This window comes from Squalius cephalus, assembly GCF_949319135.1.
Source record: "Squalius cephalus genome assembly, chromosome: 3".
NCBI classification, from domain to species: Eukaryota; Metazoa; Chordata; class Actinopteri; order Cypriniformes; family Leuciscidae; genus Squalius; species Squalius cephalus.
Window position 1 is genome coordinate 15,821,100 of NC_137124.1, and position 20,436 is coordinate 15,841,535.

At 34.0% G+C, this 20,436-nt stretch overlaps 1 protein-coding gene across 2 annotated transcripts in view; it reads left to right on the plus strand.

Annotated features, from left to right (window-relative positions):
* The window catches only part of lrrk1 (leucine-rich repeat kinase 1), an 87,813-nt gene that overhangs the window by 26,313 nt on the left and 41,064 nt on the right, over positions 1–20,436 (plus strand). The window contains exons 10-23 of one of the 2 annotated variants that reach the window (XM_079866506.1): positions 518–655; positions 2,227–2,339; positions 2,828–2,898; positions 4,137–4,266; positions 4,865–4,977; positions 10,664–10,881; positions 13,295–13,459; positions 14,334–14,506; positions 14,596–14,716; positions 14,981–15,140; positions 15,822–16,098; positions 16,324–16,495; positions 17,878–18,027; positions 18,337–18,506. In XM_079866506.1, coding sequence (XP_079722632.1) covers positions 518–655; positions 2,227–2,339; positions 2,828–2,898; positions 4,137–4,266; positions 4,865–4,977; positions 10,664–10,881; positions 13,295–13,459; positions 14,334–14,506; positions 14,596–14,716; positions 14,981–15,140; positions 15,822–16,098; positions 16,324–16,495; positions 17,878–18,027; positions 18,337–18,506 — 2,171 coding nt within the window. The remainder of the gene's footprint in view (positions 1–517; positions 656–2,226; positions 2,340–2,827; positions 2,899–4,136; positions 4,267–4,864; positions 4,978–10,663; positions 10,882–13,294; positions 13,460–14,333; positions 14,507–14,595; positions 14,717–14,980; positions 15,141–15,821; positions 16,099–16,323; positions 16,496–17,877; positions 18,028–18,336; positions 18,507–20,436) is intronic. The other variant, XM_079866507.1, reaches the window with a different exon arrangement.

The following is a 20,436-nucleotide window of genomic DNA, read 5'->3' on the forward strand; positions in this document are numbered from 1 at the left end:
GCTTGAGAATCTACAGTTTTAGCAACATATTTTTAAATGAAGATATGATTTTATTTTTTTTATTATTATTTTTTTTATTATTATTATTTATTTAATTATTTAAATACATTTGTATAATTATTTAAATAAATTTTTGTTTTAATTATTTTTAGTTTATTATTATTTATTTGAATTATTTGATTGTTTTTTGATGTTTTTATTTTGTTTAGTTTTGTTCTATATTTTATTTTATATATTTTAGAGGACCAAAATATTACAAATAAAATAAATATGGAACTGAAAATGTGCATTTTAATGCAGTTAAATACATTAAATGTATTTATGAAATTGAACAACAGTAATTACCAGTTACAATTTCAGAAAACAGTATTGGATAAATTATACAATGTTGCATTTTGGGTAAGATGAATGCCATAGTTATGTACCATGGTATATTTAGATAGTGCTTCATTAAATACCATGGTACTGTATGTGTTGTTTGAGTATTATGATAATCAGGGACAATTTTACCCCACAGAAAGTCTGCAAAGCTTCAAACAACCAGATCGAGGTTCTTCCTGACACCATCTCCATCTTCTGGAAGACTCATCTGAGGGAGGTGGACATCTCTGAGAACGTCCTGAAGGAGCTGCCCTCCTACATATTTGAGCTGGAGGTAAGGAGCAACTCAACTATTGTGAACCCACCATGCTAGGGTGAATCGAACGAGTTCATGTCCACAGCAAAAAAATAAATAAAAAAAATAATAGTTTGACTAAAGAGAATTTTTAACCTTGATTTTTTTTTTTTTTTTTTTTTTCCTGCATTTGTCTTGACGTTGTACTTTGCAATCTCATTGTTCTAATTAATTTGATTACTGTAATAAGACAAATTTCTTTTGTTTTCTTTTATACAGCACTCAGTCCACCCGTTTCTTTTGTCTTCTTTCTACCTCATGGTGGCGCTGTTCTCACATTAAAGGTCATTTGTAGCCCTGAATGATTGTGGGTTTTCCTTCTGTATCTCCTTCATGTTGAAAGATACCAATGAATCAGAGAAAAAGTGCAGGGATAATAAAAAAATTACACTAGTAAGCTTGAAAGACACCAAGTGTGTCATGAAGTGTTTACAAACGTACGGCAGAACAGCTCAGATGGGGATTTTATAGTTATTAAGTTTTGCAAGTTAACTGGCAAGATGTCAACACAAAGCCAACGACAGAGTGAGAAATCGAGATTGCAAACTAAAGAGCTTAAGAAAGTGTATAAGGAAGAAGGGAACAGGAGTTTTTTATTTAAAAATCAATTTAATGCTCGAACAGTTTGACTTTAAAATCTCTGCTCTTTAAATACCAAATATTTATGTAGTCTCGAAGCAAAGATAGTGATTAAACAGTGAAGTGCTAGTCAAAACTGACGTTGTATTAGGATATCACACTTCACACTAACACACAACAAAAACTGTTGAGTGCGTATATTATGTCTAGGATAAGGTGAGCATCACTTTTATTATTGCTTGTGCAGCTTGAGGAGAGGTGTGCTGTTACTCTGTTCTCTTGTTGATGGTAAAAAAAATAAAAATTGGTAAAAAAAAAATCACATGGACTTGCATAGAGACTTGAGTGTGGGCTCTTTTGACTTGGAGCACAGACCACCCAGAATGCCCTAGCAACTTCATAGCAATCCTCTGGCAACCTCACACAACTCTCTAGCGTTGAGATGGCAAGTTTGGATAACACCATTCACATTTTCCTTTTTTGTTTTTTGTTTTGTTTTATTGTTTTTGTTTAATATTTATTTTGTTTTTCATTTTATGATTTGATTACTGTTTATTTTAATATTTTTTATTTTATTATTTATTTTATTACTTTTTATTTTAATATTATTTATTTTTATTATGAATTATGTTATTATTTTGTTGTATTTTATTTATTTTATTCTTATTCTTATTTTGATGTTGTTTTTATTTTATTGTTTTTTATTTTGTTGATGTTTTTATTTTCTTAATTTTCCATTTTATTTCATCTTTTTTTTTTTTTTTTTTTTGTATTTGAGTTTTATTTGTAGTCTTTTGAGAGTAGTAGGCATCAAGTTTTCTAAGCTTCTTTATAAAAAATGTACAGCAGATAAATGTGCTAGCTAGTAAGCCCACACTTGCAAAATTACTTTATTGCATCATTACTCAATGGATCAGGCCAGCAATGATGCGTCATGTGTGTGCGTCACAAATATTAACTGTGTGTTTTAGGCCATTGTCTCTCTGAAGTTGTGTGGGAACCAAATCTCCACTCTGCCCACTCCCAACAAATGGAAATGCTCTTGTCTCCGAACACTAGACCTGTCCAGAAACCAACTGGGGAAGTAGGTCAAACTCACGCACACACATATATGAATATATACACACACAGAAAGGCTCTGTTCCAAAACCTAGTGAGCCTACATAGGCTGCATTTTAATGCATCCATTGGCACATTATCAATCTGAAGGCTTTTCATAATTATGCCTTCTATGATAATCTCTTTTGGTCAATGCTGTGAAACTTGTAATAAGCATAAATTAGTAACATAGTAAAATGGTCTGTCTGTTTTTGTTGCTAGATATCTTTTCTTTATTGAATAAATTATATGTATATCTTAATCAATGTTCTTTCGCTAAGTGCACATTATGCATTATGGGATTGCCTTCTCTACAAAGGATACATGTGATGCTGCCTTATAATTTGGCACAAATGATTTTCTAGAACAAAATGCTCTTCTAGCCCTTCTAGATCATCTTCGCAGTCATTGTGGTTGTATATAGACATATATATTGTGAATATCTGAAATCGAGTGCTCTGAATGTTATTTTAGGACAGGAGAGCCGACCAAAACCAGGAAACTGGCTTTCTTCACTACGTGGCACAGACGGGACCAAGAGCCAGGTACAGTACATTCAAACACTGTGGTTACGTTGCCATGGCACGTTACAGTTTCACACTGTAATTATGGCATAACCAGCCCTGAAGGGAGTTTACCAAACTTACCACAGAGAAACTGCCCAGGCAGAAGATCTAGAGTAATATCACCATGGTAATGATGTTTTGTTGAGTCTGTGACAAGTGTGTGGATTGTTTTAGTAATGGCATCAGAATCTAAAATAAAACCCTTTCAAATTGATCCAAAATAATTTTTTCATCCAAAAGGGGGACTCATATTTTAAGTTCATTTTAAGTGTTTTTAGGCAATAAAGCTCGGCGGTATGACCAAAATCTTATATTATTTAATAAAAACTTATCACAATATAGCTGTTTGTACTGCCTTTTTTTTTTTTTTTGCTTTTTTTTTTTTTTTTTTTTTTTAAGTAAGGACGGATTAAATTGATCAAACATGACAGTAACTATATTTATAATAAAACTAAAGATTTCTATTTTAAATAGATGCTGTTCTTTTGAACTTTCTATTCATCAAAGCATGTTAAAAAAATATGTATAACAGCTTCCACAAACATATTAAGCAGCACAAATGTTTTCAATATTTAATACTATTAAGAACCATTTCTTGAGCAGAAAATCAGCATATTAGAATGATTTCTGAAGGATCATGTGACACTGAAGATGCTGAAAATTTAGCTTTGCATGACAGGAATAAATAAAATTTGTAAATGTATTACAATAGAAAACAGTTATTTGAAATTGCAATCATATTTCAAAATATTATTGTTTTTACTGTATTTTTGATTAAATAAATGCAGCCTTTGGTGAGCATAAGAGAACAGAAGTGTATATTACGCAATCATGTGCAATGTCTAATCATGTCCGTGTTTATGATAATGCATAATACATCTAATCATGTCCGTGTTGAATGAAAGACACTTCATCTTATTTCATTATTTTATCCATTTTGGTTGATAATGCAAACCAAAATATATTTTGTATTTTTGCAAGTTAATAATGCAAAGCAGTCCTAATGGTTGTGCGAATATGGACACGTTTCTACCGTCTCATAGTAGGCCCATATTACGGTCTTACCGCCCAGCCTTATTAGTCAGTAATATTAGATATTAGCTTTAGAGTTACTACCACAGTCATCAGTGATCATCCATTAGTCTCCAGGGATTTTAAATCTACATTATGTGGTTATGGTGAAATGCTCATATTCAGTGGCTCTTTTCTTTTGGCAGTGTCTCCCATTCAGTTTCCTGCAATCTTGCGGGATTCTCTGGAAGTTCTTTTCCTGAATGACAACCAGCTGGAGTGTGTGCCGCCGTCAGTATGTGCCCTCAAGAACCTCTCTGAACTCTATCTTTCCAAGTGAGTCACAGGGAAATCATGGGACATGTGCAGTAGGGTAGATCTTCACTTCTTCCACTTTATTATTATACAGTAAAAATGAAATTTAATTATTTTAAAAAAATGAAAACAGATAGAAATAATGATTATAAATCTAAAGTATTAAAAAGTAGAGTCACTGAATTTAAGAAAATGTTTATATTTAAATTAAAAATTTACTTTTTTTACTCATTATTCCTGCGTTTTATGTTTATTACGTCATTTTTGGCGTAATCTTAGCAACATGTTAATGCCAAACTGCTGAAATCAATCATTGCTATGATGCAGCACTATTTGTTTGTTGCTGTCTGTGTAGAGCCTGACAAATCAGTCACTTACGAGGTTCCTATTCAGCTTTACAGCAAAGAACTTCACTAGTTTTTGGAATGGAGCCCAAGAATCACAGTTGGTGATTCAGGGTTTTCACAGTGTGGGTGAAAGTTAAGAGTTGCAAGTCAAACTAATGTGCAGTACCAAAAAGACTTATTCCTCTCTCCTTTCTTCTTCAGCAATTAACAGGATGTAATGATGTTTTGTTTAGACTTCCATATCTTGATTTTAATCCTTCCTGTCTCCGTAGTAATCCAGGTATCCAGGAACTTCCTATTGAGCTCGGGCAGCTCTCCAACCTCTGGCAGCTGGACATCGAAGACTTGAACATCACAAACATCCCTGCAGATGTCAGGAAAGATGGTAAGACACTGGCAACTTTTCTAGTCTTGCAGCTCATATCTATTTGAATGGGAAACTTGCTGAGATTACATTTAAGTAACACATGCAACAATATTCAGCAATAAAAATCACACATCAATATTATAAATGCTTCATGAGGTCAGATCAGTCGAAATAAACAATTTTTCAGGGTGGTTCAGCAAATGCAATTTTTTTTATTGAATAGCAGGTCTTTACACAACTGCTAAGCAGAGTTATTATCGTTAACTAAATGAATTAAATTAGCATGTTTGCTTGAAATAAAGCTGAAATACAATCAGTTGCAAATACAATTTCAGCTGCTTGCTTATTTTAGTTATTTGTCAAGGCAACGTTTCTATTTTTCTTTTAGTTTAATTTAAAGCACAAACACAAATTAGGAACTAAATAGGGCTGGGTATCGTTAATTTTTTTCCGATATCGATACCGATACCATGACTTCGATACAGGTTCCTGAACGATACTTTTTTCGGTACCGATTTTATGAACAGATAATGTTATAGCAGAGGCTGTAACATTAATGTGAAGAGGGGGAAAAAAACAAGAAAGCTAAACTGTTAATGCAACCAACCTTAAGTATAAGCACATTTTACAAGATACCTAGTTTAATGTGAGTTAATATCCTTTTTTCCCATTTAAATTTTTCTTGATTCTGGTTTTTTTCTGGATGGTTAAATAAAATTGTATTATCTAAAAAGCATGTGTAATTAATTTAAATCATGAAACTTGTTCAATTTAACAGCAATTTATTTACAGTTTAACAAATATTACATTCTTAATGTTTTTTATTTTTTTATTTTTTATTAATCAAATGAAGCCATAAAAAAATAAATGTATCTTTTATTAAAATTAAAATTAAACAAGTAATTTTTTTTGGCAAAGAAGTGCTACACAACATAAGTTTACTGTTCAAATTATAACATGGAAGACATTTTTTTTTAAAGAATAATTGAATTGGTAGTAGTAGCAGTAGTATTACATTAAGATTATACTGTACAAGAGTAATATATTTCTATGGCAGTTTCTTTCGACGGGTTGCAGTGTAGACCTCCTTCTGTGATGTGACGATAGTTTCTCTCAAATTAAATGTTGTCAAAGTGAGAATATTAAAATGCAAAGGGACTATTTAAATATGATTCCTGCATGTTCTGCGCTATGGTTCTGCATCAATGAATGGTGCAGATGCGTGTTTACTACACAGCACTCACGACGCACGCGGTGCTTGTCTGGGCTATTCATTGCATCACGCACTGCAATGTTGCCTTCAAGCCGACATAAACTACTGTTTTTCCTTGATGCCTCGCCACAGCCAATCACCAGCACTTGATTTAGGCACATCATACATGCTGCATGCTTAGTGTTTCACTGACGTTGACCAGATTAACCCCTCAGGTATCGAAATTTGGCACCTAACGACAAGACATTTTTTTGATACTCGATGGTATCGAGGCAATTCGGTCGATGCCTAAAAAGTATCGAACTCGATACCCAGCCCTAGAACTAAAAATAAATAATAACTGAAACGTAACTAAATCAATTTAACCTAAATAAATAAAAAACAAATATTTATATTTATTTATATTATATATATATATAAATAACATAACAAAATTACAAAAAAAATCAAATAAAATGAAAATAAAAACTAAATTAAGCTAAATTAAAATATTAATAAAAACTATGATAATATACATTGATGAGCCAAAACATTATGACCACCTGCCTAATATGCTGTTGGTCCTTCGCATGCTGCCAAAACAGCACCGACCCGCTGAGGCATGAACTCTAAAAGACTCCTGAAGGTGTCCTGTGATATCTGGCACGTTAGAGGCAGAACCTTCAAGTCCTGTAGTTTACGAGGTGGAGCCGTTGTGGATCAAACTTTTTCGGTCCTGCACATCCCACTGATGCTCAATTGTCAAAGTCGCTCAGATCTTTATTCCTGCCTATTTCACCTGCATCCAACAAGTTGATTATGAGAACAGATTGTTTCCTTAACATCTAATCTACCCAGACGTCAATATGTGGCCTTGTTAGGAGATGATCAACGATATTCGCTTCACCTGTGACTGATCATAATGTTTTGGCTCATTAGAGTAGATAAAACTAAACACTGCTTCTAAATGGATGCTATGAATGAAATAATGACTTTATTCATTTTCTGCACTTTGTGCTACCATAGCAACATTCAACTCAATGTATATCTTGAATCCAATGAAAGTGCTTTTGATAAAAGCATCTGCCAAATGCATGCGTGTAATGTGAATGCATCTCTGAAACTAATTAGGTGAAGTACCTTATTCTGTAAGAAGCTAAATGTTGTCATGTTGAACATTACTTTTTTGCATTAGAGAAAGTGATATTCCAATTCAGCCTTTGAAAACTGGATAATCTAGGATTTGTCTGATTAATGTTTCATTGGTGACTCCAGCTGTGAGTTGTTCAGCCAGCTGTCGATTCATCATAGAGCTGAAGCATTTGTTGCAATATTTAGTGCGTTGTGCTGTCATAACAACAGACTCAAGAGATTTGAGAGGAAGTAGTGTCCCTAACAAACATTGCGCACACGAACACATCAGCAGCGTAAAGCTGATTATCTTGAAGTGAAAACCACGCCATGGGTGGAAGCGTGGGTCAGTGTGGTTCAGCTGAAGATCCCCTGGAGCTTGACATGTCACTCATGTGGATGTACTATAACTGTATTGTTGAGACAACACAATCTACTTTTAGGTTTCAGAATCTTTAATCTCATGTTTGTGTGTGTATGTATATATATATATATTAGAGGTGGGCATAGATTAATTTTTTTAATCTAGATTAATCTAGATTAATTTTGAAATTAATCTAGATTAATCTAGATTAAAATGGCTCATTTGAATTCTGCCGAAGGCATTCAGAATATGTGTGCTACCCAAATAATGACTATAAAAGTAAGTCTTTGAGAACGGGTTTCTCAAGCCAGGTGGCGCATTAGACCAGGGGCTCATCTCCTGTTTCCAAAATGCATCACAAACTGCTTGAGAAAGCTGTTCTACTCATAGACTGTAAAAGGTTACTACTGTACTGTTACCGTCCGTAGGCAACATTAGGTAGGCCTATGTTATTATCAACTACTATAGGCTATCAATTAGGGATGGGCGATATGGCCTAAAATCCATATTGTGATATACATTGCAGCCTCTTGCGATAACGATATTATAATAAAACCATTTCAGAACAGGTTACACAGACCCTGCTAAACAACTGCTAAATGTTTTTTTTTTTTTTTTTTGAAAGGGTGTATGTAGTTTTGAGAACATATATTGTGCAAAACTGTAAGTATACAACATAATTTTGCAGATAAATAAAATTTAAGTACACTAGCTGCAGAGACTTAAGTAGGTCTAATGTTTATTATGGCTTGAAGCTTATGAAACCCCAAATTTAAAATGAGAATATTGTCTAACTGATGTCTTTTCAGTTAAAAAGAAACACAACAACGATTCTTAAAATCGGGCGCTTTTAATAAAAAGAGATTATGTGCTACACCACTCACTAAGATATATTGGGAATAATACGCGCGCGCTGGTATTCAGTTATATGTTTCGTTTTGAATTTGAGGTGGTAGAACGGATTAGTCGTGTGTTAACTTACCGAACTGTTACACCACACAGTCTACGTCGGACGGCTTAAATCCGAACCTAGTCCAAATAATGGATGTTGCACGGATCTTTTACACCAGCTTTCACTTTCAGCCGTGTTTACTTAAGATGACGACGAATATGATGCGTTGCAGCCGGGTGTTCCTCGCGGCCGCGGGTAGATTGCGTCATCATAGCTTGTGTAGCTTGAGCCAGCTCCCAACCCAATTTGGAGAATAGATTAACGGCGATATTTTTTTTATCGCGCGATAAGAGTCTCGCTGCGTTAACGCCGATAACGGCCCACCACTAATATATATATATATATATATATATATATATATATAGAGAGAGAGAGAGAGAGAGAGAGAGAGAGAGAGAGAGAGAGAGAGAGAGAGAGAGAGAGAGAGAGAGAGAGAGAGAGAGAGAGAGAGAGAGAGAGAGAGAGAGAGAGATATATATATACAGTACATGCCAAAAGTTTGGACACATTACTATTTTTAATGTTTTTGAAAGAAGTTTCTTCTGCTCATCAAGCCTGCATTTATTTGATCAAAAATACAGAAAAAAATGTAATATTGTGATATATTATTACAATTTAAAATAATTGGTTTTCAATTTATTATACTTTAAATTATCATTTATTTCGGTGATGCAAAGCTGAATTTTCAGGATCATTACTCTAGTCTTCAGTGTCACATGTGACATCCAGTCAATCACATGATCCTTTAGAAATCATTCTAATGTTCTGATTTATTATGAGTGTTGGAAACAGTTCTGCTGCCTAATATATTTGATGAATAAAAGGTTAAAAAGAACTGCATTTATTCAAAATAAAAAAAAATTGTTTTTAATATAAATCTTCTTTATTATCACTTTTTATCAATTTAACACATCCTTGCTGAATAAAATTATTGATTTATTTAAAAAAAAATAAAGAAAAAAATTACTGACCCCAAATTACTGACCAGTAGTGTATATTGTTGTTATAAAAGATTTCTATCTTGAAAACATTTGCTTCTTTTTTTTTCTTTTCTTTTTTCTTTTTCTTTTTTTTATTCATCAAAGTATCCTAAAAAAGTATCACAGGTTATGAAAAAATTTTAAGCAGCAGATCTGTTTCCAACTTTGATAATGAATCATCATATTAGAATGATTTCTAAAGGATCATTTGATAGACTGGAGTAATGATCCTGAAAATTCAGCTTTGCATCACCGAAATAAATGATAATTTAAAGTATAATAAATTGAAATCCAATTATTTTAAATTGTAATAATATATCACAATATTACATTTTTTTCTGTATTTTTGATCAAATAAATGCAGGCTTGATGAGCAGAAGAAACTTCTTTCAAAAACATTAAAAATAGTAATGTGTCCAAACTTTTGGCCTGTACTGTATGTATATATATATATATATATATATAAAATAAAAGTAATATAAAGTTCTTCTATTGCAGTTATCACTTGAATAAATGCATCTACTAACAGACACTTTATTTTAATATTTTAAAGTATTATAATAAAAAATGTAAATAACAAAGTGATGAGTAAATAAAAAAAAAAGTGACAATCAACAAATTTAAAAAGGAATTAAGAAATAATTAAAATGGAGTTCAATTCAAATGAAAAATAATGTCCCATTGGAAACAATGAGTAATACTTTTTATTTTATTTTATTTTTTACAGTATTTATTAATCTTCATTAATGTTATTTAATATAATGCAACTGTTCATTGTTAGTTCATTTCAGCACAGGTCCATTAAATAATATTAAGATTCATCTTTTGATTTTAGCAATGTATTAGTAAATGTCGAAATTAACATGAACTAAGATTATTAAATGATTTAAAAGTATTTTTCATTGTTAGTTCATCTTAACTAATGTGAATAAATGGAACCTTATTGTAAAATTTTACCAAAGAAGTTTGTTATTTAAGAATGAAACCATTAAAATAAAGATGGGAAGAGATTGAATATCTCAGTAGTGTAGTGATGGAGACACTGAGCTGAGGCAGATCTCTCTCTGTCTCTGTCCTGGTCGTAGGTCCTGCTGCGGTTCTGGCGTACCTGCGTGCGGAGCTGCGAGGAGCAGAGCCCTGTAGACTGCTGAAGCTGATGGTGGTCGGTCCTCCCCGGCAGGGTAAGAGTGCTCTGCTGGAGGGACTGCAGACTGGCAAACCTTCACCCTTCCTCAACACTGACTGCAGCATCCACACGTCCAGCTGGGATCTGGAGCGACCCGTAGGAGTAGTCAAATCTTCTGTAAGGGTACACACTCACGCGCACACACACTCACGCACACACACACACACACACACACACACACACACACACTCACACACACAATTGTCAAGAGTGCTTGTAAGAGACGCATCATTCTTATAGGCCTACAGTTGTCGTTTGAGCCAAGATGAAAATGGCATCGTGTTTGTCAGCATTTTGCTTCCATAGCACATTAACAAAACATTTAATCACACTAATAACACTAAAAACAATACATTTACAAAAAATTATTAATAATATAATAATATCAGTAAAATGATATAGGCCTAATAACAGTCTTTAGTTCATGAACACAGCACAAATCTGCCATCTGTGAAAATCAAAAGCAGCTTCAAACGCTTAAAAAACAACTTGTTTAACAAGAAATATTCTTCTCATTTTTTCACTGTCATTAATGTAGGTCCACAAGAGTAATCTTAAGCCAGTAAATTAAGACAGTTGCTAAACTGTTATGTATCCATCTCCGAGAGAATGTGCCGTTAATGCAGCGACAGATGCCGAAAGTACGTTTCTGGTTTCACTTTCAGGGAATAAGTGCGCGCGTTTACATGCATGTTCTTAACCCGATTATGCTGAATAAACTGACAATGCATGTGGTCATGTAAACGCATTAACCCGTTTTCCTTTATCAGAGTCAAGTCATAAGTTTAAGTATAAGCCGATCGACTCAGCTAGATTTTTGCATGCAAAACACATTAACCCGCGTTCTTTGAGCTTATTGAAGTGCACATATGTGATGGGCTATATGACTGGAAAGCGTCCTTACTGTGTATTTAAGTGCATCTAGACAGAGAGAGAGCACTGGTAGGAGCCCATATATCGCAAACTCCGACTCTTTCTTGATCCAAGGAATTATAAAAACATGTTCTCATCTCGTGCAGAAATAGGCTACAGTCAAAATGCTGCATTACCGCATGAGAGTAGCCTATGTGTCTGTAAATTTCCCGCTGTCATGTTGAAATACTCAGCAGAGTCAGATACAAGAATGATTAGAATATATATTTTACCTCACTGTACTGGGAAATAACCTGATTTAGCCTATTAATAAACACTCCACATTTGCCAGGAAAATAGAAAAATATTCTCATGCTATAAAACTAAGTAATTAAACAAGCAAATTAATGAGTAAATAAGCAAGTTAATGATCAAATAAATAAGCCCCACCCCCTTACGATAGTATCGTGTATCGCCGATCTCACAGGCTGACGATAGAACGATATGAAAATGGAGCATATCGCTCAACACTAATATATATATATATATATATGTATGTATTGTTTTACTGTGATTATACTTGCTTAATACATTTAGCAGAATGCATAATATAAATGTTGAATGTAAAACCAGAAATTCAAATAAATATATAAATATCATCCATCCATCCATTATTAAAGTTCATGTGTTTCTTAATATATGCATACATTTGCTGCCATAAAAATAAGTAAATTTGGTGTGGAAAGAAACTGAAACGCACTGTAGACAAAGGAAGTGTTCTTATGTTGATTTAAAAACAATGTGTGACTTCATCATTTGAGCTTTTACTGAATTCCCAGTCCCAAATCTTATTTGTTTTTCAGGGCGTGCCTTCAGATGTGTTTTTCCCACAATGCTTGCTTATGGGGAAATGAACAGCTATGTTTGCTTTAACTCTGTAAACATGATAAGACAAAAATAAGGCAGAAAAAAAAAAAAACTTTATAGCAAGTCTAAAAAACACACAAAGCCATTTAAATGCCAACATTTTGACATCAGGGTTTATGAATGAGTAGCAGCTCTGGACCTTGGACCCCTATTTGTGGCCTTACATGGTTTCTTAGCAGGAGTTAACAGTGTTTCAATTCTCATCAGGCGCCCTGAGTCAGAGCCAGACGTATAAAACCTGAGACAGTGTTTCGCACACACTGATGTCATATAGACATGTTCTTATAAACATACACAGAATGGCCTCTTACACGTATGTCATCGACAGAAGCAAACGTATACACAAGCACACTGATGTTATAAAGCCCCAGAGATGTCGCTCCACCTCGAGCAGCTGTGAACACTTACTCCACCGCTGACTCACTGCAAGAGTTTTTTTGAGATTTGCTGTTTAAAAGAATCGTTCTCCCACAAAAAAAAATTGTTTTTCAAATTGTATAAATCAGCTTTAATGCACTTATCAGACAAAGAAAGTTTTAATGACAAAAATAAGTATTCAAAATGTACTGTATCATTTAACTACTTGCAATCTGTAATAGGGTAAATTTTATTTCAAATTGACTCCAAGTTGCTTCATAATGGGACAAAATAACCATTGTTTCACTTCAGCAACAAAATGCCTTGATGAAAGTAAGAGTATTGAGTGATGTTGTCAGGCTGTTTAATGCCTTTGTTTCTACTCTGGATACAGATTGACTTGGTGTCCTTCAATTTGTGGGACATTGGTGGCCCGGCCAGCATGTCGACGGTAAACCAGTGCTTCTTCACAGATAAGGCTTTGTATATGGTGATCTGGAATCTGGCTTTGGGAGAGGAAGCCGTGGCCAACCTACAGTCCTGGCTGCTCAACATCGAGGTGAGCAAAGAAGAATATATAACACTTTGAAAAAATGGTAGCGTTCAAGCGCTAACTTTGGTCAGGAGGCTTCCATACTGAGCTCCATAGCATAAATTTTGATAAAAAAAAAATGTTTGATTGACTTAAAGGGACTGGGTCATTCTATGAAACAGGTGCATTTTTTATTTTTATTTGATGAGGTGTAGATAAATGTTTTTTTATTTAGTGTTTATTTTGAAGTTATTTTATATTTTAATAATAATGAACAACATAGCAAACTAAATGTATAAGTAATTTAATAATTTAGTAATTATTTAGTATTTATTAATTTAGTATTTATCTGTTATTTATGGCATGGTTAAATAATAATGAACAGCATGTTGCCATTACAAACTAAATTAATAAAGTTTGTGTTTATTTATTTTGGATATATCAATTCTTAATTGAGTATTTGAATATTAATGAACAGCATTTTGCCATTGCAAACTAAGTTATTATTTATTTATTTATTTATTTGGTAATAGTTTAATTATAATAATTCCTTTGCTAACTAATTTAATAAAGTTCTTAATTTTTTACGTTTATGGAATAGTTCATATTCACAACTTAAAGCTTATTTAATGCTTTATATCAACTAAATTCTATGGCCTATACAAAGAGAAAGAACAAAGACAAAATTATATTTAAATATTTTCAGAATGTGCATATTTACTAATAGAGCAAAGATAAGTTAGAAATGCAGGGCACACGCTAAAAAATAGATAAGACTCAAGGGGAAAAAATAAAACAAAGTTACTGGCATGTTGTAGATGTGTTTTGAAAAATATCTGTTTAACATATACAAATATACACTAGTCTATAATGTGTTGGTGTTCATGTGTGTGTCCCTCAGGCTCGCGCCCCTAACTCTGCTGTCATTGTCGTTGGCACACATTTGGACCTCATAGACACTAAGTTTCGTACCGAGCGTGTCGCTACGCTGAGGGCATATATCCTGGCACTTTGCAGAACCCCTTCTGGTGCACGGGCCAGTGGCTACCCCGACATTACATGGAAACACTTACAGTTGGTTTTATTATCATAACATGCTTTAGCTTCCTTAATGGAATTGTTGTGTTGATTTTTTTGTGAATAAATGTGTGGTTGTTTGACAGTGAGGTGTCGTGTAAGACACTAGAAGGCGTGGACGGACTCAAGAGGCTGTTGTTTCAGGTTGCTTGCTCTATGAGGGATATCAGCAACCCTGCTAGCTGTCACAAACTGGTGGGAAGACTGGTTAGTGTTAGTTAAGACTATGGATGGCGTAAATCACTGTACTCTCTGACATCTATTCAGTAAGATGGAAAACTAAAGTCAAACATACTGTTGCTCCACCTCAAATGCATTTAGTGGATATTTTGAGGAAAAACACAAGTAAATAAGTGTGAGAAGGCTGTGCAGCAGTTTTGCATTGCATCTGTAATGCATAAAAAGGAGTTGTATTACTTTAATGTCTTTAAGATGAAACATCTCAGTCAGTGTCTTTTTGTTGTTATACAGATCCCCAAAAGTTACCTAACCTTGCAGGAGGCCATAAAGGCAGAATGTCTGAGGAGAGACGAAGCCGATGAGGTTCAGTACCTGACGGACACGGAACTGGAGCATATCATTGAGCAGAGTCCTGCTAGCGATATCAAAGACTATGAGGATCTGCAGACAGGTAATGCATCATTTATTACAAAATAAATATAAAACGTTTTTAAATATACATTTATTTTAAAATCTATGTTTTCTATTTTTTAAGATACATATTTATATTTCTGTTCTTATTAACATCTATCCATCTATCTATCTATCTATCTATCTATCTATCTATCTATCTATCTATCTATCTATCTATCTATCTATCTGTTACAAAAATAATAACTGTTTTAATGTATATTAATAATGTTTTTTTATATTATATTTTTTAAAATGCACATTTTAGTTCTGTTTTTTAACTTTGATATATATTTTAATCCGTATGAATTGAGTTTTTTTTATTTAGTTAATTTGATTATTTATTAAATTAATTAATTGACCCCATTTTTTAAAATATTCTTCCACCTTTTTTACCGCACATTGTTTTAATGCCTAATTTCTTTTGTAAATTTCAAAGCATGTGGAATTCTAGATCTTTAAATATAGTTTAAAAAAATTCCCTTTAAAAAGTTAAGTAATTATTGATAATTTTGTATATCTGGAATACAAAATTTTATTTCATTCACAGTTCCTCGCATTAAAGTTTAAAATAGATGTGATCTTGCAACTTATTTGACCGCTGTAATCTAATGCATTTCCAAGTGAAACAGGGTTCAATTAGAAGAATATGGCTCCATAACATCTTTTCTGAATCACACAGCGATCAGTTTCCTCATTGAGACCGGCACCATACTGCATTTCTCTGACACGAGTCACGGCCTGTGTAAACTGTACTTCCTGGATGCCGTGTGGCTGTCCGAATGTTTGGAACGCATCATCAACCTGAGGGGCTCGCGCTCCGTGGCCTGCAATGGAGTGATCAAGGCGGAGGACCTCCGCATGCTGCTGGTAGGAACTGGATTCACCCAACAAACAGAAGAACAGTACTTCCAGTTCCTGGCCAAGTTTGAGATCGCTTTACCAGTGGCCAGCAACAGGTAAAACAATGGATTTTTTTCGTAACTTCAGCATTCATTCATTCATATGCAGATGGGTAAAGCATAAACCTATTGTGAAAATAATGCAGAACATGTTTTTAATATATAGTAATATTTAATAGATTAAAAACAATAGCTTTCTGTTCTTTGTAACTTCAATCTATTTTTTAATGTTTAATGTTTTCAATCTAATTTTGCCTCAGAAATGTCGTCTTCTCTTCATAGTTATCTGCTACCACACCTTTTGCCACCCAAACCTGCTCTGGACATCCACGGCTTTCGGCACCAAACTAACAACAACATCCAGCGGCATTTTAAGATGAGCTTCGTACCTGCGGGATTTTGGGAGCGCTTTATAGCCAGAATGCTAATCAGTTTAAACCAGATGGACGTACAGGTAAACGCATACCCTGAGATGACAGCTTAACTGACCAATATTAGTCTAATAATTGCAGTCATAATTAGAGGCCACATGATGACATTGCTTCTGGCTTGAAGTTTACAACAGCCCCTGAAAACGCATGGTAAGACGCTTGGCACACTGTATTCCAGGTACCAATTTTGCCATTTTCTTGGCAAAATAATTTTGATTTATATATCACTATTAATATTTACAATAACAATGTTGATAATAATATTGTCATTGTTATCATCATTATTGTTGTTGTTAAATAAGTTATTAAACAAAATAAGAAATATTACTATTGTTATATTTCACTCTAAAATAAAAAATCTAGTGTTTTATGAAAAATAATCATATACATTTATTTCATAGTACAACAGTACAATTACAATACTATTGATTTTCTGAATTATTTCATCTTCAAACATAAAACCATCAAACATTTATTTTGACAGAAAACCGCAGGGAGCCCTCAAAGTCGGCATGAAACTTGCGATAGTCTTTTCTTCCCTATTATGACGAATATCCAGATGAAATTGTAGGGCGGAACTTGATTTTGTCTGTGAGGAATTGATTGGATTGTTGTGGTTTGCTATTGGTGGATCTTATTTGATTGACAGGTTGTCCCGCAATCGCGCCTGTGAACGCGTCATCAGGGAAGAGAAGTCGTTGCAAGAAAGTTATTTTGATGAAAGATTACAAGGGCACATGGATTTAAAAAGAAAAAAGACGTTCACTGATAAATCATTTATTATAAATACCACAATATTCCATAAAAAAAAACAAGATTTCATGTTGACATTTTAAATCTTATCTTTAAATCTAAGATCACTTTAAATCTTCTCTTTTGTTGACAACTGCCGATGTTTAAGCACTTCTTATTACAAGTTTGAGAAGATGGTTGCACATTCTGTGTTCCTAAATGAACATTATAAGTGACCCAAATTCACAGCGTACGAGATTGTGTGGAACAGCATTTACTGCGATCAGTCGCTATGAGACTGAGTTGCTTGCGTGTAAAAGAGCACAGTGCTGCACTTCACTCTGAAACACACAGCACATATATTTACTTAAATCAAAGCCTTTGCGATTTGATAAGTAATACTGCAATTTATCGTGCAGCATTAGTAATGCATCAATGAATTTGACAATGAGGATGCCATGCAGGAAGTGAGACGTATCTTAAACTTGCTATGCATCATTGCCAGACCATCTATTGGCCTAGGCACATGAAATCCAGCCAGAAATCATAATTTCGTCACGATGAACGTCATGATTCTTCACTTCATGTATTTCTAGGGTGCTACTTTATGCTATTTTGGAGCAATTTTGCATATTGTTTTTTTTTTTTTTTTTTGTTGCTTTTCCTCCTACAGTGTTTGTTGAATCTTCGCCAAAATTGGTTCAGGTCAGACACAGACACAGACACAGACACAGACAAAGACAAAACCACACAAATTCAGTTGCTGGATTTTATTCTCCAGAAAAGCCTTAACAATTTTGCTGGCGAAGACACCAAACAGGAAGTGAGTCATTGTCCTGGCAAAGCTTTTGCATATTGACAAAATTTTTCTTTCTATCAACGCCACATTGCCCTGAGAATATCATTCAAATTTGTAGCACCACCTACTGGTAAAACTTTCTGAACCAAACAAAACTGTTCAATCATTCAGTATCAAAATGAAGGCTTGGCCATGTAGACGTTGCTTGCAGCTGTATTTTAAAGTATTTCCTTATATGACAAGTTCTCAGGTGAAAGTGTCGTTGAAGCTGATCGCTTGTTTCAGTGTACTGATTATGATGTATGTCTCCTACTTTTTCATTTTTCATAATAGGCATTCGAGACCAAAAAGAATATGAAAACCCAGAGGAACCGCAGTACCGTGATCTACAGCTTTGCGGGGAACCAGCAGCGCAATCGCTGCAGCACGTTCCGTGTGCGTCGCAACCAGACCATCTACTGGAAGGAAGGGCTGTTAGTCACCTTTGATGGTGGATATCTGAGGTTAGTAAATGTTTAAGGATTATTTATTTATTTTATTTATTTTATTTGTTTTACATCTAATGAATAAAAGTATTTTTGTTATTAACATTTCTTTTACTTCATCACTTCAGTGTTATTGTTAACTTGTTAAATTTTTTAATTAAAGGGCACATATTATGCCCCTTTTCGCAAGATGTAAATTTAGTCTCTGATGTCCCCAGAGTGTGTATGTGAAGTTTTAGCTCAAAATACCCAACAGATCATTTTTTATAGCATGTTTAAATTGTCACTTTTTGGGGCTGAGAAAAACACGCCGTTTTAGTGTATCCCTTTAAATGCAAATGAGCTGCTGCTGCCGGCACAGAGGGCGGAGCTTCAAGAGCTCGCACTCAGTGTCAGGACAATCTCATCTCACGGAATGATAATATCAAAACCGAAACTCTCAGTAGTGGTGTTCATTTCAACGCGGAGTCGGACAATAATGCCCACAGAGTCAGAGAATATATGCTGTATGAAAATAGAACAGGTATAGTTTATTATAACCTTTATTTTACCTGGAAAAGAAGCACATTGAGATTAAGAATCTCTTTTACAAGAGCATCCTGGCCAAGACTGACAGACAAAGCTCGTTTGAGTTTAACAGATAATATCCATCAATACATACACATATACACAACACAAGCAAACCCAATCAAATTTCAACATCAATACATAATTAGTTAAAACATCTACAGCTCGATGTTTCGTTCTCCAAATCGTTTAAAACTACTTTGAAAATGTCCAATGAAACCAGCTCCCTAAGTTTCAACGTACTTTGCAAAGTATTCCAGGCAGAGGGAGCAGCAAATTTAAAGGCATTTTTCCCCAATTCAGTACGTACCACTGGAACAGACTGTAAGAATAATTCCTGGGACCTACAAACATGCTTTTTACAGATGTAGGTATAAATATATAAAGGAAGTAGACCCAGGATAGATTTATAAATAAAAACATGCCAGTGTTTTTGTCTTCAGATGGACAAAGCAGACCATCCAACCCTTGCATACAACACACAATGATGAGTGAGGGTTTTAAGATTTGTTATGAACCTCAGTGCACCATGATAAACAGTGTCTAAAGCATGTAAACACTATGAAGATGCATGCATATATACAGTATATAACTTTACCATAGTCCAGTACAGACATAAAAGTGGCTGCAACAAGCCTCTTTTTTGCCTCAAAGGAAAGACAGGATTTTAGTCTAAAGTAAAAACCCAATTTCACTTTCAATCTTTTCACCAGTTGCTGAACATGATGGCCAAAAGAGAGAGCGTCATCAATTAAAATCCCAAGATACCTATACTGAGACACAAACTGAATCTCCGAACCTTGGGACGTAGTAATAGGCAGAAGATTATGAGGGATTGATTTTGATTTAGAAAACAACATGAATTTTGTTTTATCACCATTTAAAACCGTTTTAATTCAAATAAGTTACGCTGAACAATATTAAATGCAAGCTGTAACTGAGAGAGATCCAGATTGGGTGTGGATGCTGAAATATATATAGCGGTATCATCAGCGTAATAATGAAAATTTACTTTAGGAACATTTTGATCAATATTATTTGTATATAAAGTAAATAGGAGTGGTAAATAGGAGTGGACTGACCCCTGTGGCACACCTTTAGTTACATTAAGTGAATCTGAGATAAAACCTTCTGCCTGTACACATTGAGTTCTGTTTGAGAGATAGTTATTAAAATCAACCAATAGTATGTTTAGTTAATCCAATACTGACAAGTCGTTATATCAGTAAGGTATGATCAACAGTATCAAAGAATGAATAAGGCTGCACAGTGTTTCTTATCAACAGATTCAATAAAATCATTTAGTACTTTTAAGGCTGCCGTAGTTGTGCTATGTTGTTTTCTAAAACCAGATTGAAAATCAGACAGGGTATTATTAACA